Source organism: Microtus ochrogaster, linkage group LG8 (assembly GCF_000317375.1).
Source record: "Microtus ochrogaster isolate Prairie Vole_2 linkage group LG8, MicOch1.0, whole genome shotgun sequence".
Classification (NCBI taxonomy): Eukaryota; Metazoa; Chordata; class Mammalia; order Rodentia; family Cricetidae; genus Microtus; species Microtus ochrogaster.
The window spans coordinates 24,170,068-24,195,253 of record NC_022033.1 but is presented as its reverse complement, the minus strand read 5'-3'; the positions used below and the strand labels follow the sequence as shown (position 1 = coordinate 24,195,253).

The 25,186-nt window shown below is 44.4% G+C and overlaps 1 protein-coding gene across 2 annotated transcripts in view; it reads right to left on the bottom strand.

Moving 5' to 3' along the window:
• Nsfl1c (NSFL1 cofactor) overlaps window positions 1-18,239 on the bottom strand; it is a 23,712-nt gene extending 5,473 nt beyond the window's left edge. Inside the window, exons 1-8 of one of the 2 annotated variants that reach the window (XM_005363163.3) lie at window positions 18,074-18,239; window positions 15,829-15,926; window positions 9,330-9,404; window positions 7,423-7,428; window positions 6,712-6,877; window positions 5,373-5,465; window positions 4,026-4,135; window positions 3,041-3,178 (exon numbers count right to left, since the gene is read on the bottom strand). In XM_005363163.3, the coding sequence (XP_005363220.1) occupies window positions 3,041-3,178; window positions 4,026-4,135; window positions 5,373-5,465; window positions 6,712-6,877; window positions 7,423-7,428; window positions 9,330-9,404; window positions 15,829-15,926; window positions 18,074-18,178 (791 nt within the window). In that variant the 5' untranslated portion in view covers window positions 18,179-18,239. The remainder of the gene's footprint in view (window positions 1-3,040; window positions 3,179-4,025; window positions 4,136-5,372; window positions 5,466-6,711; window positions 6,878-7,422; window positions 7,429-9,329; window positions 9,405-15,828; window positions 15,927-18,073) is intronic. The other variant, XM_005363164.3, reaches the window with a different exon arrangement.
• Between the last annotated feature and the right edge of the window lie 6,947 nt (window positions 18,240-25,186).

The following is a 25,186-nucleotide window of genomic DNA, read 5'->3' as shown; positions in this document are numbered from 1 at the left end:
GTGGGAAAACCAGACAGAAAGAAGAAATGATGTAATGAGAGCAGGAGAATTCTGGGAAGGAGGAAGTTGATTCTTCCCACTCCTGCCCAGACCACCGAAGCAGCCAGGATGTGATCTGCCCCACTGAAAAAAGGTACTGAGCCACATGGCTAACATAGATCAGAAAAATGGGTTAATCAAGATGTGAGAGTTAGCCAGTGAGAGGCTAGAGCAAATGGGCCAATCAGCTTATAATTTATAGAGATCTTTGTGTGATTTTCTTTGGGACTAAACAGTTGTGGGGTACTGGGCGGGACAAAAACAACAACAAACAAGCAGGCCTGGCCCGTTCATGTTATAAACAATAAAACAAAAAAGATTTAAGTAAGATTTCCTAGAACACTGAGAAAGTAGCTCGAAGGACATATTGCACTTGGCATATCCTAGTGGTACAAACACCTACGTTCCTGTACAAAACTATCTAGGACTCTACAGTATCCCCCGTAAGAACAGACACTAGAAGGAGCCCAGTCTGGCACTGGCCAGCACTGTGGCTCTAGGGAAGGCCTGACTCTCCAAGCAATGGTTCTTTGTTTTTCGAGACAGGGTTTCTCTGTCTTGGAACTAGCTCTTGTAGACCAGGCTGACCTCAAACTCATAGAGATCCACCTGCCTCTGCCTCCCGAGTGCTGGGATTAAAGATGTGAGCCACCACCACCCAGCAAGCAATGGTTCTTTTATGTAGACTAGGCACCAAAGGATGGTTAAAGTCACTAAGTATGAAAATGCTTAATACAGCATGCACCAAACACTGCATGCTACTATTATTCAAGGTCACCAGAATCCTGGACCAAAATCACTTAAGAGACACTATGGTCTAGTCATGAGCTTTTCCAGTAAAGATGAGAGAAAAGCAGACACTCTAACCCCGAGCCTCACATGATTCTTTAAGGAGAGCGACATGCTCCGAGAATGTTAGCTCCACCCACACCATGTACTAGTAGAGCAGCTATGAACCTCCCCTCACTGGATAGGCCTGCTGCCTGATCCTCCCAGGACAGCTGTTCACTTACGCAGACAGGGCAGAGAAGGTAAGTGGTGACCTCTCTAACCAGCTTTTCTAATTAAGAGCCAAGTCCTTCAACTGCCTATCACCTTCTCACTGGATGGACTGGTACTAAGTACTTCCTCTGACAACCACAACCTGAGACTCAGTCCTGTCCCTCAGACTCATCACTGTTGAAGGGAGTGGCAAGACTCCTTAGACTCATCTCCAGCCACAGCGCTAGGCACTCTTGGTGTTCACAACTAACGCTGAAATATGTGCAGTCTTTACTAAACTGTGAGGTAAACAGCTCAAATGAATGGATGGAAAGCCTAAACCCTCCACAATTAGGGCAGGAGATAGAGGACCCGGGTTCAATTCCCAGCATCCACATGATAGCTAACAACTGTCTATTACTTCAAGATCTGATACTCTCACACAGACATACATTCAGGCAAAACACCAATGCACATAAAATAAAAATAAATTATCAAAAAACCCACAAATATTCAGCACAACTCAAAATTTTTTTCAGTGCCTTCAAACTGAGAAAAATGACCCATTTACTATACAATTTCATGGGAGAAACAACTAAAGCTGTCCACCTGCACCTGACTCAATCTCAGAAAATGAACTCCCACGTAACTTGGCTACATAAAACTTTTTGTCTTTTTTTTGAAGTTTAGTCTTCATATACAAGTTAAAAATGAAGATGTACTTACAGAGACTTGCACTGCAATCTCCTAAATGTTAAATTACAGGACAGCAAATCATACAAGCATTAGAAATTAAAGAGTAAAAATACATGCAACCACACTCCACTGATTAGGCCAAAAGCATTAGGCCAGAAGTAGAAGGAAAATGGTATGTATGGACATTCCCTTAATGTATATCCCTACTTTAGCCTAACCAGGGAAGTACGGCTATCATTATGTATCATTTCTGTATTTTTATTTCAAACATAATTTTCTGTCGGGGTGAGGTTAAGTACAGGTCATGAAACTTAAAAGGAGAACATGAGAGGGGGTAAAGGTGTTGAGGAAGAGTAGAGAGGGCAATAGGACACAAATGACATGAAAATGGCAAGGTGGCTATGGGTAAGTGAGTGGGAGGGTTTGGGGTAGGGAAGAAAAGTAGGGATAAAGAGCATATGTACTAGTCAGTCTCTCGTCACTGTAACAGTACTTGAGGTAATGAACTCACAAAGACTTTATGCACCTCAGTTTTAGAGAGTCTGTTTCCAGAGCAGGAATGGCAAATGGCAGAGCAAGCTGCTTGCATCTCATGGTCAAGAAGTAAAAGATAGGAAGTGAAAAGGTTTCAGAGTCTTTTCTAAAGAGCATGTCTCCAATGAACTAAGGAGCATCCATGAGTGTGTGTAAACACATTATACAAGTATCTAAGAGAAGAATGGCATATTTTTTCTGATACTAATTGGATATTTCTCGATGTTAGTGTTAGGCAGTACCAAAAAAACTCCTAAGAGCTGCCAGGACATGGAATAGCAGCCTTTCCAAGGGAAATAATGTCCAAGGGCTTCTGTGCATCCTGAGAAATACTCCTGGGAGGCCATGCTGGATAAGTAAATTAGAAGTTCCTTAACCCCAGCATGCTCATTCTAGACTTAGCAACCAGGAGATCACAGTTTCCCCAACACTCCGACTCTGCGTCAAAGCAGCAGTTTTATATACTACACTTACTGCTCATGCCAGGCAGTTCTACATGTATCGGCTCCTTTATTCCTCCCAACAATAATCCTGTGGAATAAGGACTCTTATCAATCCTAATTTATAGCTGTGGAAACTGAGGCTATGCAATCTAAGGACCACACAACTATAAAGTGAAATAGGATAGAGCCTTAACTTGGGTCTGTAAACTCCACAACCCACACTCTCCTTTCTCTTCCTCTCCTGAAACAAACTCAACTACTCTGTAAGCAACGAGGAGTCTTCACAGTGAGCACACAGGATTGGCTGGTGGAACTGACAGCCTAGTCCCCGAGACACCGCTTCTCACCTGCCCAGTTTCTGGCCCTCTCCAGTGAAGGCTTTGAAAGCTCCCTTGGGCTTCACAAAGTCCTCGTCCCGATGGTCCTCCATATCCAAGTTCACCTGCCCACCGTGAGCTAACCTCCGAAGCTCTGCAGGCACCTCCCTGAGGGAAAAGGCAATGCTGAGGTTCACTGAGAGCAGGATGGATATACTAGCAACGGGGATGTCCTGGTTAAGTTTTTATTGTCAACTTGATACCACCTAGAGTCATGTGGGAAGAGGAAACCTCAAATGAAGAACTGCTTTGCCCAGCTTGGCCTGTGGCCACACATGTCTCTCTCTGAGAGATGGTCTTCACTGGCAAGTGATGTGTAAGGGCCCAGCCCAGTGAGGACCACACCATCTCTAGGCAGTTGAATCTGGCTATATAAGAAAAATAGCCAAGCAGGAGTCAGTGAGCAGACTAATAAGTAGCTTATTACCTGAGGGTGTAAGCTGAAACAAACCCCTTTCTCCCTTAAGTTGCCTTTAGTTATGTTTACCCATAGCAACAGAAAGCAAAATAGAACAGTGCACCAAGTAAGAACAAACTTTCAGTCCCTTTGCTTTCTTAAGACCTTCTCTCTCCTCTTTGTCTCTCCAGCTCTGTCTACCTTCTACATCCCTCGGGGCTTTCATGAGGAGAGGAACTGGGACCCCACCCCAACAGCTGCCACAGCACCTCACAGCCAACAGCCTGAGGGAGACATCATGGTAGTCACCAGGGTCTGGCTATGGAAGTGACTACCTGCCTGCCTTGACTTTCCCCACCTGCTCAATCACAGCACAGTCCACTTAGCTCTACCTCAGAGCAAAGGCAAAAAAAATGGACAAAAGTTTTTAAAGTAACCTTTACATCAACTGTGAAAAATCTGCTTCAATAATTTTACTTTTCAAATAAATGCTGTTTCTTCTTTCCCACCTGACATCTCATTCACTAAAGTGAGACTAACGTGGACTTTTCTACTTACCCTCTACGGATAGACTCTAGAAACTGGGCATTGGATGGGTCTTGGTAACTTCTGAGTTCACCATTGTCAAGGCTAAATCCAGTTTTCCAGAGCTTTAGCACTACATGAACCTGTGACAAGAAGAGATGAGAAGTTAGTTACATTGGCAGAAACCTAGAAAATGCACTTTGAACCTGCAAATGACTGGGCTTTCCTATTTCACCACATTACTATAAAAACAGCAACAGACAGAATGAATGAATGAATGAATGAAAAGGAGCACCAACAACCAAGTGTGTAAGCACCAACCTAAATGAGGAACATGTAATGACACAGATTAAAATGGGCACCGTTTTAAGGAGACTTGGCTTGCATGGGGACTGTGCAGTGGATAACTCAAACACACCTGGGCTCCCTAACTGCACGGCTGGCAATACGCTTCATGTATAGCTTGGGCTACATTCAACTCCAGTGCCACATCTACTCCTGACCTATTTTGCAGTTATTAAAAAATGATACCTGGGGTTGGAGAGATGGCTCAGTGGTCAAGAGCATGCAGTGCTCTTGCAGAGGACCTAAGTTTGGTTCCCAGTTCCATGCCAGGTAGCTCACAAATTCAGCTTCTGAAGATCAAACACCCTCTTCTGGCCTCTGTACTCAACGTACCTATCCCCTGCCCCCACCACATAAGTAAAAAGTAAAAATAACTATCAAGAAAAAAGAAATGTACAATTTATCAACAACGCCCTATCAATCACACTTACAGAAAAAGGGTCTGGAAGGCTGACAACCAGTGCACTGGTGACTTTGGTCACAAGTCTATAAAAGTTTTATTCTCTTCCTGCTTGACTTTATTTTGGAATAATAGTTAAATTATTTAAATTAAAAAATGAACGGACACAAAGCTACACCAACGTATTTTGTAGCATAATGTTTAAAAAATTTCAAAAACTCAAAATTATATAGTATCATCAGATGGAGTATGTATGTGAATGTACATGTAAAATATAACTCAAACAAAATGAAACAGAACAAAGCCCATCTATATTTCAGGCCTTCTCTGGCATTTTTTTCAAACATGCCCCAATGACCAGAGGCACCCACACACTGCCCCTCTGCCTGTGATCCAGAGTGTTCAGAAACCTTCCTATGTCCATCCTCTTCCCTACCCTTGGCCCTAGGCCTCTGCCCACCAAGGGAAAACTGTTTCATTTTTATGGTAAGTCCCTGTCTAGACCACAGCAAGAACACTGTTTCTGCAGGTGCCTCTTTCAGAGGTTGCCTGTTCATACACTTGTGACCAATCCCTACTAAAAATGGGCCCAATGAACAGCTCACATGTAGCTACTAAGGAATACAGACACTTACATCTTGGCCCGAATGTCGCCTCCTTTCTCCTGCCACGTATGCAGACTCTTCCTCTGGTGCTGCTCCAAGGCGGTAGCCCCCTCCTGCAAACGGCTGTAAAGGACAAGTTCATAAACGATTGGTGGTGGAGTTACTCAAGTACAAGGACACACTGGGATGAGGCAGAGGGGTAAGACTCTGATCAAGCTTGTTAACTTCTGGCCATTGATAAGAAATGAAAGCTGGAATTTCCAGCTAAAGAGACCAGCCACCACTAACCTCTCAGTAACAATGACTATGCAGGAATTTTGGTATATCATAACACCAATGACTTTTTGATTTTCCTAAGGACAAAAATTTTTACATAAACTGGCAGTGAATTTAATTACAGTGAAATAAAGGAAAACATTAAGTTGGTCAAATTGGATAGGTGTGTTTCTAAGATCTGATATAAAACACAGGTAACATTAGTCTTTGACATAAGAGAATAAGTAGCTAAGAAGAAAAGAAAAAAAAGCCATAACAACAAAGAAGCAGATATATTAGCAAGTGAGTGCAAGCTAAAGGGTTACGCCTATAACTGTAGGCAAGATTTTCTGGCCTTTTATCTAAATTGATATTCCTACAAGCTCGAGGCTTTTTTCATATATGTAGAATCATTTTTTCAGTTGTCACAACTCTGAGTGGGGGAGGGCAGTGTTATTGCCATCTAGCGGGTACAAGCCAGGGTGTTCTAAACATCTTACAAAGCACAGGACAGCTCTCCAGCAGAGAATCCCACAACTCCAAATCCTAATTCCTATTGAAATCCAGGAAGAGGTGGGAGAAATGGCTCAGTGCACTTCTTATGGAAGACCTGAGTTTGAACTCCCAGAACCACACAAAGCAAGGTGCCATAGTGCTCTCTGTCATCCCACTTGAGAGATGGGAGGCAGAGATGGGACAATCTCCACACACTTGCAAACCTGCTGGCTTGGTGTGAGCAGAAAATAACAATGAAGAAGAAACTGTGGTGCTGTATGAGGACCTGCAGCTTGTGATTACCCGCCTACTGGGGCGTGGCCTCTCATACTATATATGCTGCTGTAGAACCTGCCTCTGTCCCTTTCTTCCTTCCTCCTTTCCACTGGCTGCTCATTTGGATTGTGGGATTCAAATGGTCAAGCAGAGGATTCTGATTTGTGAGTTTACCCCTAAATAAATAACTATCTATTTCTCATTTCTGAGAAAGAGAGAGAGAGAAAAAAAAGAATAAGTAGCTAAGTGAGGAAAAAAAAAACTAGTCACTGCTGGAGGGAAGCAGGTCTCATTCACCACTGTGGCACTCAATTCCTTCGGGCACAAGAATGCTTATGCTCACTCTTGGTTTACTGGTCTCTCCAGGGCTCTTGGTCACTCGCTCCACAGCTACAGCCCCATGCTCTTTGGCACCCTTAAATAGATCATCCACCAGCTCGTTGGGACTTTTCTTCCGGGGAGGGCCAACAATCTGCTGTCCACTTCTCTCTGAGCCCCCAGCATAAAACCTATGTAGAAAATGCAAACATACCAGAAAATGAACAGAAGACGCACCAGGTTATGGGCCCACTAAAGCAAAGGGTACAATGCCTCTTGTCTTTAAGGGCCTTATTGGCTAGCAATGAACATTATGTAAGGATGCAGACAGGTATGATGCAATGTGAGCAGCGATGAAGTCAGTAAGGGTCTCTAACACAATGGGGGAGGGGGAAATAGGGATGACAGCCAAGGCTGCCTAGGTATTTCCTGGATCCTTTTGAGGATGACATTATCAGGTGAAGAGATGGGGAAAGAACATTCCAGGCATGCACAACGACACGTCAGCACAGGAGAGTTTCAGCAGGGATCATTCATCTGGAGGCCCCTTTCCAGAAGGCAGCAGCTATGGTCCAAGTCAGAAGCATCTAACTCTAAGAGCTCTGGATTAATAGTAGTGATGTAGTTAAGTTAGTACAAGCAGCTAGGATCCAGTCCTGGCTTGACAACTGTGTGACCTAAGTAATAAGCCATTTTCTTGCTTTGAAATGAGATAAGGATTCCATGCCCTACCTACCTGCTCCTTAAGTCAGGGTCGTGAGGTTCAAATCAGCAGATGTATGCAAAAGAACAAGCAGAGCAATGCACACATGTGAGGCAGACTGACACCACACCAACAACTTCCCCAAGACTCGTTCGTTTCACCTGCCAAGTTTATGACGTATACTGGGAGCCTCAGGAGACAAGCGAAAACCCAGGGGAGCTCCAATCTCAAAAATAAGCTTCCAGATACCTACATCAAGTATTCTAGTGGTTCAAGACCAGCTTGAGATTAAGTTAAGTACTTTTTGACTAATCTGGATCTAAGCATGAGTTGTCATGTAGCTGATTCTTCATCTTTTTTTCTTTTTTTTTGGTTTTTTTCTGTGTAGCCCTGCCTGTTCTGGAACTTGCTTTGTAGATCAGGTTGGCCTCAATCTAACTCACAGTGATCTGCCTGCCTCTGCCTCCCAAGTGCTGGGATTAAAAGCGTGCGCCACCACCACCTGTCCTTATCATTCTTAAACTAATTCAGCTGTATGTCTCTAAAAGGGGCCAGTGGAATTTGTAAAAATTAATCTTGGTCTTCTAATTCCTCAAAATTACTCTAGAATGGGAAACAGCTTAGGCTCTGGCAGGGAATGTTGTTTCATGTGTGAGTGTCCAGGGCCCAGAGAAGCTACACGGATGTGAATTAATGGAAGGTCAAAATGACAGATGTGACCCCAGGCTGGAAAAGGTAGAGGTGGTATTTGGGAACTAGGCAGTCAGATAGGTGATGATAGTCAGTGCCTTCTATTTGAGGGGCATAAAACCTTGAAATTAATAACATCCCGGAGTCTCCAGTGTATTTAAAAGCAAAGTTCTGAGGCAGAGTGAAGCACCACTCCACAATGGTTATCCTCTACTCTCTGAGGAATGCTTGGCAGACCAAAGCAGACCCATGAAGAATAAACACTTGAAAAATGAGGCTACAACCAGTTTATTCTTGTTCAATCCAGGTAAACACAGTTCTACCTGAACTGAAAGATCTCAGTTAAGGAATCTTTAAGTCTTGGATTAAGTACTGAGAGCCTATGATCAACAGCCTTAAAGGTATTTATGTTCTTGCCCTGGTATTTCTGTTGGAGGAATTACTGTAAAAAACAAAACAAAACAAACAAACTCAAGAGTGGTTAAAGATGACTATACAAAAGGCTCAAAGCACAGATATTTACAGCAGTATAGAAGACTATAACCACTGGACACATGGGCTAGCAAAGTTCTGGAAAACACAGAAATTTCAGTGTCAGCAGACAAGTGTCTATTAGACCTTGAGCAATACAACCCAAGAAAACAAAACCCATGTAAAACACAAAGTCTACTTATACTCAAACAAGAACTGCATGGGAGCATACCAAAATATTAAAGATAATTATCAAACTATAAATGCTCTACTCTTCATTCTGTCTCCTATTTTCCCTAATGAAACAATAATTCCATTATAACATTCTAAAAGTGAAAACATGACTGTGTTGGGACGATACATACTTATAACCCTCTTTTACTACATATTGTGTGATTTATTTATATGGATAGAAATATATCACAAGTAGATACTTGGTATTTTCTGTATTATGATACTATGGAGTAACTTATCCATTCTTTGAGCTTCTGTTTTCCTTTCCACAATATTCTTTGACAAATACCTGATTGTAACAATTAGAAATAAACAAACAAACAAACAAACAAACAAACCAAAGCCCAGCACATGACTAAGGAGGTGCAGCAATGAGATAGAGGTTACTTCTAAACTACACGGAACAGAGTGTTTTTAGGATATTACATCCCCTACACACAGCAGTGATGGTTGGCAATAGTGAACATGTGTCCCACGCCTTATCCTAGGAGATTTATGCACCACTGTATACTTCCTATAAACTGTGCTCCTTTTCAAAACCTTACCTCTGTCCCTCTTCTTCCTCCTCTTCCTCATCTTGGTCATGAATAAGGTCTCTGAAGGATGTCACCCTATTATCACTGGAGACAGAAAGGAGCAAAATTACTTTAGGAATAGTTAAAGAAAGGCAACACCTATGGTCAGTTGGGGAATTGGACAGTAGGATTAGATGTTGTGGTGTAAGGACAACACAGACGGAAGACTGACCTAAATTCAGGTAACAAAAGATTTGTTGTTAAGGTCACAATTGTCTGTTAAGGTCACACAGGACTGAGAATAACTTAGCAAGTACTACCGTGAGGTAAAGCGGAATCCAATTTAAGCTGTTCTGGGGATGGGGGGGTGAGGTATTTTAAATCTTACTATTGAGAGCTAGAAAGATGGCTCAGTGGTTAAGAGCACTTGATGCTCTTGTAGAGGACCCAGGTTTAGTTCCCAGCACACAGACGGTGGCTCACACCACCATCTGTAACTCCAGTTCTTAGGATTCCCAACACCCTCTTCTGACCTCTGCAGGCACCAGGTATGTACATGGTGCACATACACACACATACGCAATACACTCATACACATAAAATTGAAAAAAATAATTTTACTATTAAATAGTTCTATCATTTAATTTTTAACATGCCAGGCACTAACTAAATGTTGAATTTATAAAGATGATTAGACATAGTTTTTACAGGCTATTGGCACAGATAAATCAAGCAACTATCCACTGTCACACAGCACAACGGCAGCTGTGACCGTACATACGACCTTATAAACACAAAGCCTCTTGTCCAGTGTTGGGGAGACAGAACACCAAGAAGGCTTTCCAGAAAAAAAGACACATGGAAAAAGGATGGTGGAAATGGTGGGAAAGAAGAACTGGACCAGCATTATGGAAACACATGTGAGCGCAGAAGCAGAGAGTAACATACTACAGAGAGGTCAAGGAGTCGTGGAGAATGAATGTGTGGGTAGCAGGCAACACTGGAGAGAAGCTCTCTGCCTGTTTCCACTGCAGGATAAGTAAAAAAAAGAAAGTTTCTGTTGTTTAGATCATCATGCCTCAGTCTCCCAGGCACCTCACCTGGGCAAGAACAGTATTATTAGTAATATTCAGGGGGATAAAACAGAGTCCGAAGGCTGCGAGGGGTTAGCTCTGCTAACACTGTTTTCAATTGCCAATTTCTTCCTTGTTTGAATCTATCCTCAGTGAACAAAGGTTTAAGAATCATAAGATATGCATTTCATTTATAAAGATGAAAAAAAATTCCATTATTCCTTGGGAAAAGCAACTTTCCTAGAATGTAGAAAGGGAAAGAGGTAATTCAGATTCATGACGCCAGACAGAGAGGAACAGCTGTTTACTTGAAAGGAAGTTAATGCTATGTCTAAGATTTGTTTCAAGGAAGCAATCAGTGGACAAGAGAAACGCTGAAGTTTGACCAGCTAGAAACAAAAACATAAAACCCAGAGCAAATACAGTTCCTGCTTGAGGTAGTTGAGAAACCTCCCAGGCATTCCTTAAGGGGCATACGACATAGTCCAAAGGATCCCAGTGATGATGACGACATTAATACCTGGAGAGGCAATCCCAGTCACTTTCCCAGGTCTCTTTAAATGAATGATGGGTTAGGACTGAGAATCCACTGGAAAACACGCCACTCCTTTGTTGTTAAACACATTCATACACACAGATATACCTGCTTGAGCAAACAACATACTCTCCATATGGATTTTTCCCTTTCTCCTAAACCTATTACCAAATCCAGCATCTGACATATTTTGGCATTACTACAGACGGTTCCCATCCTAATTCTCCCACTTTGGAATATTGGACATGTTACTTAAATTCTCTAAGCCTTCACTTTCTCATATGTCAATGGACATAATGCCAGCACTACCCTCTTGGGCTTTCTGGGTACTGCTGGGGTGCTGGTACAGGTAGAGCTCTGCATGTTATGCTGTACTTAGGAACTACTTTTCTGAAGCAATTCTCAAATGTAGTACTTAGATGAGAAGTGCCAAGGGCTCCTGAAGTAAATCTGTGAATCCTCAACCCAACCTTAAATCTTCTCCAGACTCAGAACTCTGGAAGTGGTGCCCTGCACAGTCCCTGCTGAGGATGGGAAGGGACCTCAGGTTTGAGCATAATTGCTCTGGGGTAAAGTTCTGGAGAATCACCTTATGGCACAAATGTGCTGGGGATATTATCAACATCAGAATCCTCTATTCAGTGATCTTTATTTGGAGGCACTAAATTACCTTCCAGGGTCCCTGGTACTCTCAAGTAGTACAAAAGTCCAAGGCCCTTAGTATACTCTCTGTTTTAAAGCTGGGCATCTTAGTTCTGTGGTAGCTTCTTTCTGTGACTATGGAAATGTTCTATCTGTATGTCCAACTAGGAAGACACAGGATTATGGCCATTCAGCATCTGAAATGTGGTTAGGTCCAAGCATGGTGGTATACACCTATCTCAGTATTTAGGAGGCTGAGGCAGGAGGATATACTTTATATGTAGCCAGCATGGGCTACAAGTCTGAAAAGATAAAATGCAGTTAAGTACAAATAAGTAACTGAACACTTGCTTTACTTACCTCTAATTAATTAATTTAAATAGCTAGAAGAAGCTAGTAGTAGCCTATTACACAGTGTAGTCTTAGGAAAGGGGATAATACAGGCCCTGAAACTTTAACAAGTACAGATTCTGTTAGATCAAAGAGGGATTAAAAAATAAACTGTCGCCGGGCGATGGTGGCGCACGCCTTTAATCCCAGCACTTGGGAGGCAGAGGCAGGCGGATCTCTGTGAGTTCGAGACCAGCCTGGTCTACAGAGCTAGTTCCAGGACAGGCTCCAAAGCCACAGAGAAACCCTGTCTCGAAAAACCAAAAAAAAAAAAAACACAAACAAACAAAAAAAATAAACTGTCTGTTGTATTCTGTGAGATTCAGTGACAGGGGTGGGAAGTGCTGGGCAGGAAGGCAGCAAGTGAGAGCTTTGGATTTAGATGGACCTGGCGTAAGTACGATGGGGCAGCAGCTGTGACTCTCCATCCTGACTTGAGAATGGCGGGCGAGAACACGGGTGAGGCTATCTGGCACCACCAGACAGATGGTGAGTAAAATACTCCCTCCCTCTCTTACTCCTAATTTTATTAGAAAATTTTCAAAAATAAAATTTCCAGGTGTAAAACTTCAGTTGTCAGAACAAGGGTTCCAGACAACATGGACAGATGCGACTTAATACACGGGTGTAGCCAGAGTGAGCGGGTGAGAGTTGCAATCAGAGTTCTGAGGAACAGGGCTGTGTATGCTGCTCAGCAGAGAAACAAGGATGGAGGCAAACATGAGGTTGGCAGTGCACTGAGACTGACACAAGGGAGCCAGCATCCCTATTTAGAGAAGAGACATCAACAAGGACAGAACCATGCATATGACAGGGATGGGTCATCAAAGAACTTAGTTTGGTTGGAACAAAGGATTTAAGAAAGGAAAAGGTTAAAATGAGGAAGGAAGAACCAGGGAAAACTCTGGAGGACTTCTGAGCATCCATGAGAAGTAGCACTCTGTGGCTCAGAGCTGAGATTCAGGAAGCAGAACAGCTTTGATCTTTCATCTTCGTTTGATTGGCTTGTGTGATCTGGGCCCAGCTCTTGTGTGCCCTCATCTCTACAGGGGGACAGCAGTAGTAATTTCACCTCACAAAGTGGTTGACAGCTAAAAAAATAATGTATAAAGGCTTAACTCAGGGACTGGTACTTACTAAGTGCTCAGTAATTTATAGTAAGCTTAGATTTCCTCCCATAGTAACAGTTATGCAAAACACCTTGTGCCTTGAGAATCTATTAGACTGCCTTGCCAGGTTAACCCTGTAAACAGTGATTTCGATCTAAAGACTTTCTTCTGCCCCTTTCTACAGACTCCTAGAGTCCACCGGGGTTCCACACTAAATGCCCCATTCTAGAGTCAAAGGAGGAGCACAGTGACTGATTGTTCTTGCTTGGCATCAGATACAACATAAAAGGTATCTCACAGGTGAACAGGGATAAGTCAGCAGCAGGCTAAGTGTCCTGTAACAGCTAGGTCAAAGGTTGGAGAGCAGAACTCCCCCAACCCCCATACATCAAATTCCTTTGGGGTGCTATCACAGTTTAGTTTCTCCTGAGAAAATTCCATCAGCATTTTCCTCCTAAACAAAGTCAATGACATAAACAAACCACATCCCATTTCCTTCCTTTTCATTGCGTCACTGAAGCCCACTATCAAGTTTAGGCCTTAAGCAAAACAGTAAGGTAAAGTCAATGGGCCTGTCCAGTCTTTCATTCTCAGGCTTAATGCTAAGTTACACTGTAGTTCCTTGGTTGTTTTACTTTTAAAGCACACACATATATACTTTTCCACAAGCTTGTGTCTGCCTGTTTTGGAATGAGGTAGAGCACAGTGTCAGTAATAGCAGGCAATATATTATGCTCAATATAATATGCGCTACATAAAGTTGCTGGGTTTTTGTTTTTGCTTTTTGAGACAGGGTTTCTGCCTCAAGTGTTGGGATTAAAGGAGTGTGCCACCATGTCTGGCTTTTTGGGGGTTTTGTTTTGTTTTTGTGTCAAAGTCTCTTTACATAGTTGTGGCTGTCCTGGAACTCACTACACAGACCAAGGTAGTCTTGAACTCACAGAGATCCGCCTCCCAAATGCTAGGATTAAAGGTATGTGCCACCATGCCTGGCTTGTTATGTAAGTAGTAATTCACTGACTCTGCCAAGAGGCAGACACTATTAGCATTTCCATTTGACAGTGATGAAAACTGAGGGGCTGAGATAAATAACCAGTTCAAAGTCACAAGCCTCTGTGCTGGGGCTCTGAACCTGGCAGTCAGTCTCTTTGGGCCCTACTCTAATAAGCCCTTGCTACGCTAAGACTTTTGGACTGCAGGAGAAGAAAGGAGGAGCAAATAACTGGCATTAGAGGCTCCATTTCAACTTCTTCACGGTACTTCTGACACATCAAGAGCCCAAAAGTGGGGTTGGATCAACCTTTGCCTGTAGCCTGGATCCTTACAATACTCATGCTGCATTAACATTATGATGTTTTATCAGCGCCTCACAGCCTAGCCCTTTCCTATGACCTCTCTTCCATGGAAACCAAAGGCAGGAAAGGTCTGAAGGACCAATGAGATTTGGTGTTAGTGTTTCTCAAAGGGAAGAAATGTACTTTATTTTATTTTATTTTATTTTTTTTTTGTTTTTGTTTTGTTTTTTCGAGACAGGGTTTCTCCGTGGTTTTGGAGCCTGTCCTGGAACTAGCTCTGTAGACCAGGCTGGTCTCGAACTCACAGAGATCCGCCTGCCTCTGCCTCCCAAGTGCTGGGATTAAAGGCGTGCGCCACCACCGCCCGGCAAGAAATGTACTTTAAAGCTCAGAGGCCTACCAAGACAGAATTCACCACTTCATGGCAGAGACATTCTTTCTGCATTCTGCAGTTAGAGAAAGTACAATTAGACTAAAAGCACTGGAGTTCTGGGAGTTCAGACACTTCTGTGAGAAGAATCCCCACTGCATCTGACCAATGTCCTCCTCCTGTGTAGATCATAACTGTGATTGGCCACTGGAGTGAGAGGTCTAGGACAGGTGATGCAACACAAAATGCTAAGTTTGTCTTCCCTAATCAATTTCAGCAAAGGTGGGTCACACAGGTTTTTCTCCACAATCATCTTAATAGGGTGTTATCTAACCTTGTCAATATTGCAGCAGCCACAAAGGAATGAGACAGTTATAAACACAAAGTCTTTAAAGACTTAAGCAGAAGGTAGAGAAAAGGCCTGGTGGTTAGGAGTACTGAATGCTCTCCTAGATTGATGTGGGATTTCCCTCTGTATGCTGTGATTACCACTGATAAATAAAGAAACTGCTTTGGGCCTATAGCAGACTTATAGGGGAACAGAGCTAGGCAGGGAAAACTAAGCTGAATGCTGGGAGAAAGGAGGTGGAGTCAGAGAGAAGCCATGTAGCCCTGCAGGAGACAGATGCTGGAACTTTTGTCTGTAAGCCACTGCCACATGGCGATTCACAAATTAATAGAAACGGGTTAAATTAATATGTAAGAGTTAGCCAATAAGAAGCCGGAGCTAAAAGGCCAAGCAGTTATTTAATTAATACAGTTTCTGTGTGATTATTTTGGTGCTGAGCAGCAAGGAATGAACAGCAGCCTTCCTTTTCCAACACTAGATGACCCCAGTTCAAGTTCCAGTAACCACATGGTAGCCCACAACCATCCATTAACTCCAGCTCCAGGGAACCCAATGGCCTCTTCTGGCCTCCACAGTGCACAGGTATACATGTAGGCAGAATACTCACAAACATTAAAAACAAAAAACACTTAAGTAGACCCTTGAACCCCTCCGTTCTCATATGTAGATCCTCAAACCCCTTCACACATCCAGCCCTGAACCCTCTGTCAAGTCAGAAAGTCCCTCTTCTGTAAACACTCAGGTAGCAACTGAAGTTGGTCCTTACCTGGGTGCTGTGCCTCTGGACACTGAACTTGGGGTAGCCTGTGAAATGGTCACAATGTCTTCATCCCCTCCGTCCTCATAAAAGCTTGCTAGTGCAATCTGAAACAGAGAGAGTACCTTGGGACCTTCTAGTCTTTCACCTGACACATATCTGACAATGGAACAAAAACACAAAGACATAGTTTACTCTTAGAAAAGATGTCCCAGACCTGGAACCAAAGAAAAGCAATAGACAATCCATATTGCCTGAAAAAAAATCTACCCACTAAAGGGGAAGAAGATAACAAATAAGATTAGCATGGAAAACAAAGTAAGACCACCATCTATTTATTACTTGTGTGTCAGTTTGTCTGCATACTATATATGTGTAAAAGAACTCCATAGTTAGTATTATTATCATCATCTCATTTATAGCTGGTATAGAACTGAGAAATGAGAGAATTTCTGGAGGTAAGAAGTGGGGTCAAGTTCAACCCCACGCATATGCTTGGGCTCTCCCTCTTATGTTTTCATAGATGTGATGCAGTAGAGGGACAGATGCTGTATTTCCTTTCTTTGTGAAGCCCAATTTCCTATTGTGTGAAATAGGGATGTCATCCCACCAACCCTGTAACACTACAGGAGATAATCATTAAGATTAATGCACCGTCATCTTAGCTTTCTTTACACGAGTCCTTTGGCCATTGGTGACTGCCACCAGCTCAATGAGCAGGCGTTTATTTACAACATATTCTCTACATAAAGAGACAAGACAGAGCAATAAGGTCCCACACAGATGAAGGAGGCAGATCTGACCCATAAGGTGACAAACCATATAGGAGGAAACAAGCTGTCATGGGACAGCCAGTCTGAAGGTATCTTCATGTAAGAGAACCAGTCTGCTGGGAAGGTGTGTGCCATCTTAGGACTTGATCTGAACTGACATTTAGAGAACCTGCATTCAAATCCTGGCACTGGGAGCCAAGTTCCCCACAGGAAAGAGCCTCGGTTTAGATGGTCTATTGGGGCAGAAGCTAGTCCAGTTTGTGTTTCTGTTCAGGTTTTAGGAGTGTCTGTAAGAGCATGAGAGCTCTCTCGGTTTATTTTTTTGAAACAGGGTCTTTCTATTTATTCCTGACTAATCTGAAACTCACTATGTAGACCAGGCTGGCCTAGAACTAGAGATCTTCTGCCTCCAAAGATTGTTCTGCCATGCCATCAAAGAGAGACTTTATCTCTACTGCTTGGGAAGCAGTTTCAATGCTGCAGTCAGCAGACACCATCAAGTCACACAGCTCACACACTGAGCACATTCTTTGTCCCTTTGAGGGTCCAATTCTTTATCCGTAAAATAGGGTTAGTCTTTACCTGTTTAATTAGTAGTTAGTGAGGTCTTCAACAAGTTATTTATCCTCCAAAGTCTCAGCTGCAAAATGTGAGACACGTAAATGAGACACTGTGGAATGCTGAGCAGCATCAGGCTCGGAGCAGGGAGTCAAGAAATATTAGTCATCACCTACCTAAGACGTAGCTGGCCAAGGACATTTATGCAACCAGTTCTTTCTAACACTAAATACTGAATGTTTCTGAGCACGAGAGATGGGCACTGCTCTAGGGAGCAGAAGTACAAACTCGCTGCCTGGTGAGGATTATCCTTTCTTCTAAATTAATCAAGCACTTAGTGGCCATTTACCACATGTCAGTGAACAAGCCCTAAATCCCAAGAGGTCCCCAAACTACAGCTAAATTAACTAGGAAAAGTGAGGAGGCTCCAATTTGCGCCACAATCCCACAGGTAGTTTCTCCCAGCAATTAGGCAGGAGGGGGGCGTGGGTCGACTACGGGGTAGGGTTCCTCCCTCACGGCTGCCGACGCGGGACAGGACGACCACCACACCTAAATGGGGCTCCATTTGGCCGCCGGTCTCCCGTCTCTCGAACCCACCCGGCCACCAGCAGGCACTGTCCGCGGCAGCCACGCCCCCAGGCGACTCCTCCACGCGGACTGCGGCAGCGCCCAAAGTCTCACCGACCCTGCGAGTCCGCGCAATAACCGAGGCCCTGCAAAGCAGGCCGGGGCCCGCCGGAGTTCCCAACTCCCAAGCCGAGCCGGCGACGCGTGGCGAGCGAGCCCAGGGACCATGAGGCCTGGACTAGGGCCCCGGCCCGCAGGGATGACTGTGCGCTTCGGCCGCGTAGGCATCAGAGCGCGGACTTCGCGCTCCGCATTCCCCCGCCCGCCCGTTGCGGCCCGCTTCGCGGCGCTACCTGCAGGTCCCAGCCGGCTGACTCCAGGAAGAAACGGGCCCGGTCCTCCTCAGCGCCCGTCACCGCCACGAACTCTCTCAGCGCGTCCTGCCGCTCCGCCGCCATCTTCGCCCGGTGCACTTCCCAAACCGCTCCGGCCGACACTGCAACAGACCCAATCCCACTGCAGCGTTCCGGCCTCCGTTCTACTCCGCCCGGCCGCTGGGTTCCTGCCTGTAGGCTCCGCCCCTCGCGGTGCCTCACGCAAAGTCCTCCGTATGGGAAACTCAACCGCTTTCCGCCCTCTGGTGGCTGCTATGCGAAGCGCACCCTAGGGCGAAGGTAGGAGGTTGGTGGATGTAAGGAGGGGCTGGTTTTCCCACAGGCCTGAGGGATGTAGGACTCTTGAAGAAGTTAGATCCTGCAATTATGCATGCTCTCATCCTTTTATTTCGTTAACTTATTTACTTGTTCATTCATTTCCTTCCTGAAGCATTACCTAGTGCTGTCTATGGCTTGATGTTCTTCCAAGGGCTGTGGATATAACAGAGAAAAACGAAGTACCTTGTCTTCTTGTTGCTTTTATTCTTTGAACCTAACAGTCCAATGCTCACAACCTCTCCTTGGTTTCCTCTCTTACCTTAATAGAAGTCTCCTGGCTTGCCACTTTTGTATGAAATAGGCCAGTCCTTCCAATTTTTTTGTTTGTTTATTTTCTGAGACAGGGTTTCTCTGTAGCTTTGGAGCCTGTCCTGGAACTAGCTCTTTTTTTTAAGTTTTTTTTTTTTTTTTTAAGATTTATTTATTATATATACATACAGTACCACATCTGAATTTATGCTGCTGGCCAGAAGAGGGCACCAGAACTCATTATAGAGCTGGTATGGGAGCCATCATGGGCTTGCTGGGAATTGAACCCAAGAGTTCTGGAAGAACAGTCAGTGCTCTTAACCTCTGAGCCTTATCCTCTGAACCATCTCTCCAGCTGCCTCTGCCTCCTGAGTGCTGGGATTAAAGGTGTGAGCCACCATAGCTTCTTCTGCTTCAGACCCCTTACCCTTGATGGTCCTGAAATTGACTAAGTAGACATTGGTGCTTCCTCACTTCCTCTTTACCTCTGTTCCAAGGGTTTTGTTGCAAACATATTCTGCCTTTTAGGTCCTTAAGTTCTATGCTTTACCATGCCTAGGGTGTTTTTCCTTTCTGCTTTACTTTGTTAACTCTTGCCCATTTTCAGATTTTACTTGCTAAGGGGCCTTGAGGAATTCCTCAGCTCAAATTCTGTTCCCTTTTGAGATAGGGTCTTTCTTGCTTTGTTGACCAGGCTGGTCTCTAACTCACTGAGATCTACTTGTTTCTGCCTCCCAAATGCTGGGATCAAAGGTGTGCACCACCACCATCCGGCCTGACTCCACTTTTTTTTTGTTTGTTTCTTTGTTTTTGAGACAGGTTCTCTCTCTCTCCCTCTCTCTCTCTAGTCATGACTGTCCCCTAGAATTTAATATGTAGCCCAGACTGGCCTTTAACTCAGAGATATACCTGCCTCTGCCTCCCAAGCTGCTGTGATTAAAGGTTTGCTCCAAGCTGGGTAGTTGTGGCACAGTCCTTCAATCCCAGTTACACAGGGGAGGCCTGTCTCAAAGGACCATAATGAAGCCAGGAGGTGGTGGCGCACGCCTTTAATCCCAGCACTCAGGAGGCAGAGGCAGGAGGATCTCTGTGAGTTTGAGGCCAGCCTGGTCTACAAGAGCTAGTTCCAGGACAGGCTCCAAAGCTACAGAGAAACCCTGTCTTAAAAAACCTAAAAAAAAAAGGGACCAAAATGAATAATAGATACCAGACAGAGAGATAGAGAGACAGACAGATAGACGATGTGCACCACCACACCTAGTATCTGGAGCCCAGTCTTGAAGGACCAAAACAGACAGACAGACAGACAGACAGACAGACAGACAGACAGACATACAAATAAACAAGCAAAGGTGTGCACCACTCCACCTAGTCTCCCAACTTACATTCTGAATTCTAAATTTAAAGTGTGTGCCACCACGCCTGGCTTCCAACCCTCTTACTAAAATTGTTAATAAACAAAGTCCAGTTTTCTATTAGCACTGTATTAGCACTGTAGGTATCTTTCTTGGAAATTGGGAGGTATACCTCACCCTGCCATTCAGTCTATTCCATCCCGTTTCTCCCCTATTTCCTGCTCATTCTAAGCTCCTTCCCTCTCCAGCTCCACCTCCAGCCCTCCCTCACCCAGTCCCACCCAGCCTTCCTTTAACACTCCCTCTGCTGTTGCTTCTGGCCTGGTGGTTTCATTGTGGTATAGACTGGAGTTTCCTGTGCTGAGAGTCTACAGACTGAGGATAGAGATGGAAGGTTGACAGCCAAAATGATCGCGGGCCATTTCTATTTTCCTTAATATCTGCTCACCACCTACTTCTGCATATGACCTAAGATCCTAGTTGATGTGTTTGTTGTTGTTGTTGTTTTGTTCTTGTTTGTTTGGTTTGGTTTGGTTCTTTTGAGAGCCATGGAGCCTTCCTTGTTTCTTGGTAGTCTTGATTTGGGGAGGTAGGGTGCTTGGTGGACAATGGTCCCCAAAGCCCCCCCATGCCAGTGGCTTCCCAGTTCATTGTTTCACTCTCAAGATGAACAAGAAAACACAGATAACTAGAAGAGAGAACTCCCAAAATGGGGTGTGGTCTCAGGGAAGGAATCCTGCAGGGCTGCCTGCCAGGTGATATTTTGTGGATCTAGGGTAGGAACTTGATTGAAACTGAGATCATCTTTATTGGGATTGCCCAGTTTTGGATGCCTGGAAGGAGCAGAATAAACTCCATTTTGAGAAAGAACTCCATTTTAGACAGGACCTAACTAAGGGAGCAAAGCAGCTCAGCAAAGTCATAAACATTCCCAAGAAACTGTGCCAGCCCTGGTCAAAGTGACCCCACCAGGGTGCCCAAACAACATCTGTTTGCATCTGCTTGCTTCAAACGTTCTTGTAGGTACCTGATTAACTGCTGTTTTGAAATTCCTCTATACCCCAACCAAGGAGCTCAAAAGTTGTATACTTTTACCCAATTCCAAAACGCCAAGACTTGTGCCACCCCCTCCACCCTCCATCCCCTGCTTTGTGGGTTTTCCCCTTTAAAACCCTTTTTCCCTGAAGCCTCAGGGCTGTTGTCCCCCCACCCACTGCAGGGGCCTATAGGATTACGGTTCAAGCTAGCTTGTTTTCATCGGATGCTGGCTTCATGGAGGTCTTATTTGGGGGTTCTGTGACATAGGCATAACAGCCTCACAGGGTGAGCTGATGCGGGGTGACACACATATGTGGTTTCACCAGCTCATGACTCATTATGATCTCTGCCTTGCTGCCTAAGGGAAGCTAACTCTCATCTCTTTATGAAGATTGAGATATCAAAAGTGTGGGCTGTATTAACTTAGCAGACCACTAGCCTGCATGAGCTTTAAGACTGTTCACAGATAGCATCTGAGCTCTATAGGCAGATGCCTCCCTGCTTTGCTGTAACCCACTTTTCTGGATCCCCATTAATATATTTGCTAACTGCATTTATTTCTGACTTTCTTCTGTCAAATGACCACAGAAGTCCACATGGACCTTTTCCATAGGGGAACATATCATTATGGGCAATCTGAAACATTGTTCCTGGGACATGGTCGCTCATATTTAGCTCAGAATATATTGTTTCCTGTGCCATTTGGAATAAGAGCTGTGCTTTTAAATTTAAAGAATTTTGAGGCCAGTTGTGGTGGTGCACGCCAGTAGGATTTGTTGAAGGAGGCAGAGGCAGGAGGGTCATGAGTTCAAGGCCAGCCTGGGCTACACATTTAAAAATATTTGTTGTTATTGTACGTACATGGGCTCCTGTGCCAATACATGGGATGGAGATGTTTCTTTGCTCAGTGGTTGGCTGTCATGTGAGAATTCTGAGTGCTTTTGAGAAAACTCCAAGAAACAAGACAAGATTCTTGTGACCTCAGTTTCTTCAAAAACACAGACTTGTTCTTGGAATGTGTTTTCGTGTTCCTCCTAGGCGTAGTTGCCAGGAGTGGGTTCATTTTAGATTACTCGCTGCGGCTGGCTAGTGTTACTTGTTTATATGCCTCTATGAAAAGCATGCTTCTTCCACAGGCAGCTTGTCCTTGTGATGTACGCTTTACTTGGGTGACTCTTGTTAGCCCTCAGAGTATGAACTGTCTGATGCTCTGAGGAAGGTTGGCTATTGTACAAGACGCTCGTCCTACTACCGGATCCATTCTTCCAGGTCTCACCAATTTAAGAGAATTAGCTTTGGGGTTCTGCATTGGGTGAAACGGCTTTTGTTGTTGTTGCTGTTCATGGTTCCCCAGGAAAAGTCACTCAACAACCAAGCTGGTCTTGAACTCACGCACTACTAGGAAAGCCTTGGACATCCCATCTTTCTTTGTCAGCCTCTCAGGCAGCAGGTACTGAAAGGTTTAACCCACCAGAGCCGACTTAAAGGTATGACAACCATTCTGCCTCCCAGCCTAAATCTCTGCTTGACAAACACTATTTAACCATCAAAGTAAAGCTCTGCTCCAGGCTTGGTGCTGCTCTGTTCTCTGTTTGTGGGAAGCTGTGCCAAACTCTTCCTCTCAGTCCCACAGACATTGGTAACTTGGGAAACAGAACATTTTGTTATAGGAGCACAGTGCCAGCGAGGGGCTACCATACTTTCGATACCAATCCAGCTTTGAAGAGAGGAATGAAAACTTTGAATGTAGATGTGTTGAGGTTGGCAGCTCACAGTGACTCAGTTTTCATCTGGCGTTCACTCTGGCTCAAAAGTCATTTGAGTTCAAGCTTGCCTGCCTTGCTTGCTCCAGCATCTCTGAGGGCTGTGAGAAAGTTCTGATTAAGCCCATGGGAAAGAGCATTTTGCCCGTGAGAAAAGAACACACTATCTACTAGGAAGAATACTGCTGATGTCAAACCTTAGGGCACATCCAGACAGAAGAGCTGCTTGCTCGAGGACAAGAGTGGTCTTGTGGTTAGATTTCGGCTGTGCTGTGCTGTGCTTTGTTCTGCTTTTCTGTATCAGCCGGCTCTGAAATAAACTTGCTGCCTTCAGAGTAAGCTGGCAGTCCCCCGAATCTATCCTGTGTTTTCTGCCTCAATTTCTCTCAATCTCACATTTCTTTAGCCTTAGCACCCCCTTCCAGGGGTACCTGTCAGTCATTAGAAGAGGAAGTGGCATGGAAGCCGAGGACCCCAGAGGTCATGACCAGTTTGTATGTGTTCAAGATGAATATTGCTGACCAGCTTGGAGGCAGAAACAGAAGAATGAAATTACAGGAAGTGTCCATCTTGTGCTCCTAGGGAAGGTAGAGTGCACGGGAGCAGGTGGGTCCATTGGTTATGGCGCAGCTCTCAGCCCCAGCCTGGCTCACTAGACAGCTTGCTTCTTACACCCACCAAGATCAGAAACCTCCACAACTCACCCCGGCACTATTATTGGTGCTTGTTGCTTTGCAACCTGAGTCATATGGATGAATTCTTCTGTACTATGTATCTGGACAGACAGGGACACACACACACACAGGCACACACACGCTTCCCCAATGTACCTCGTGCACAGTTGACACTAGTGAAGTTTGCTTGAACTAGAGATGACTTCCATTCCAAACAAGGTAGTTTTCATACTTCATGTGATTTTCCTCCTGGAAACGCCTCAAAATTCCTCTAACTCACCTTGTGCCTGTCTCCATCCCAACCCCAAAGACTCACCACCCTGTTCTACTGCTTCACAGGAGCCATGTGCAGCCAGCATATGCCATGGTGTGCACATTGCCCCAGGGCATCCGGTCTTGTGCAAGGTGAGGCCCAGCAGCTGTGTGTTGAGTGGAAGCAAGGTGAAGACTGGAATGTGTGACGGTTGAACTCAGATGGAGTTGGTTCCAAGAATGGTCATGGATGAGAATCTGTTGATGGGAAAACAATGGAGACCCCCTTTCTGACAGCGAGGGTGTTCATTTGGGTGGTCCACAGTCTCCTGTCACATTCTCACCTTCTGGGAAAAGTCAGAAACACTCAAGGGGTCAGATTCATACCCCTCCTTAGATCCACACTCTAGTACACCCCAAGATACTATTTTAAACATTATCTCACACAAAGATCCAAGGTGTTTTCCTTCTGACACTCTGTTAGGACATTGATGCTGGTGACGCGTTATGGCCCCAGGTCAGCAAAGACTGGTGCCTTTGCTGCCTGTCTGACCCTATGCTGGGTACCAAAGAGACTCTTAGGACTACACTCACCAAGGGATGGAACCTGAGTCCAGCTTTGCCTGCATGGTCCTTGGGGCAGGAGATGCCACTCAAGCCTTAACACATTGGATGGAAGAGGGACACACAGGTGATGTTCCCTTCCATGGGGAAGACGTGATTGGTCCCAGGGTGATGGACAACTGAACACTTGGTAATCTTACCAAAATGCCTTGTTTTCAGGTCTCCTAGATGGAAGAGGCTCCTTCTGATTGAAAGAGAAGTTGGGCCTGGGCCGGAGACTTACAAGAAGATAGGCTGAGATGAAAAAGAGAAAAGATCTGCTGGCCCAGACAGCACCCAGGCCCTTGTACCAACCCCTTGTTGTGGGGAAACGGTGTCTGACCAAGTAGCTTGTGTGTCTTAACTATCTCTAATAGTTTACGAGTTGGTACCTTTAATAAGGTTTTTTTCATTGAAGATCCTTTATTATCAAAATAAGCTTTAAACTATTAATACAGTCCATGGAGAAACTGGGAACTTTATTTTTTTAGTTCTTCCATTGTGTAATTTTATAAAATATCACAAAATTTATTTATTTATTTATTTATTTATTTATTTATTTATTTATTTATTTTGTATACAATATTCTGTCTGTGTGTATGTCTGCAGGCCAGAAGAGGACACCATGTGGTTGCTGGGAATTGAACTCAGGACCTTTGGAAGAGCAGGCAGTGCTCTTAACCACTGAGCCAACTCTCCAGCCCCCATTTTTTTTCTTAAAGGTGGTAATAGTTAAAATAATTGCATATGCAATGTTTGTTTTTTTTAACCTTTATAGTATCTCTGGGACCCTAGGACCTTGCTTATACCTTTGTGTCA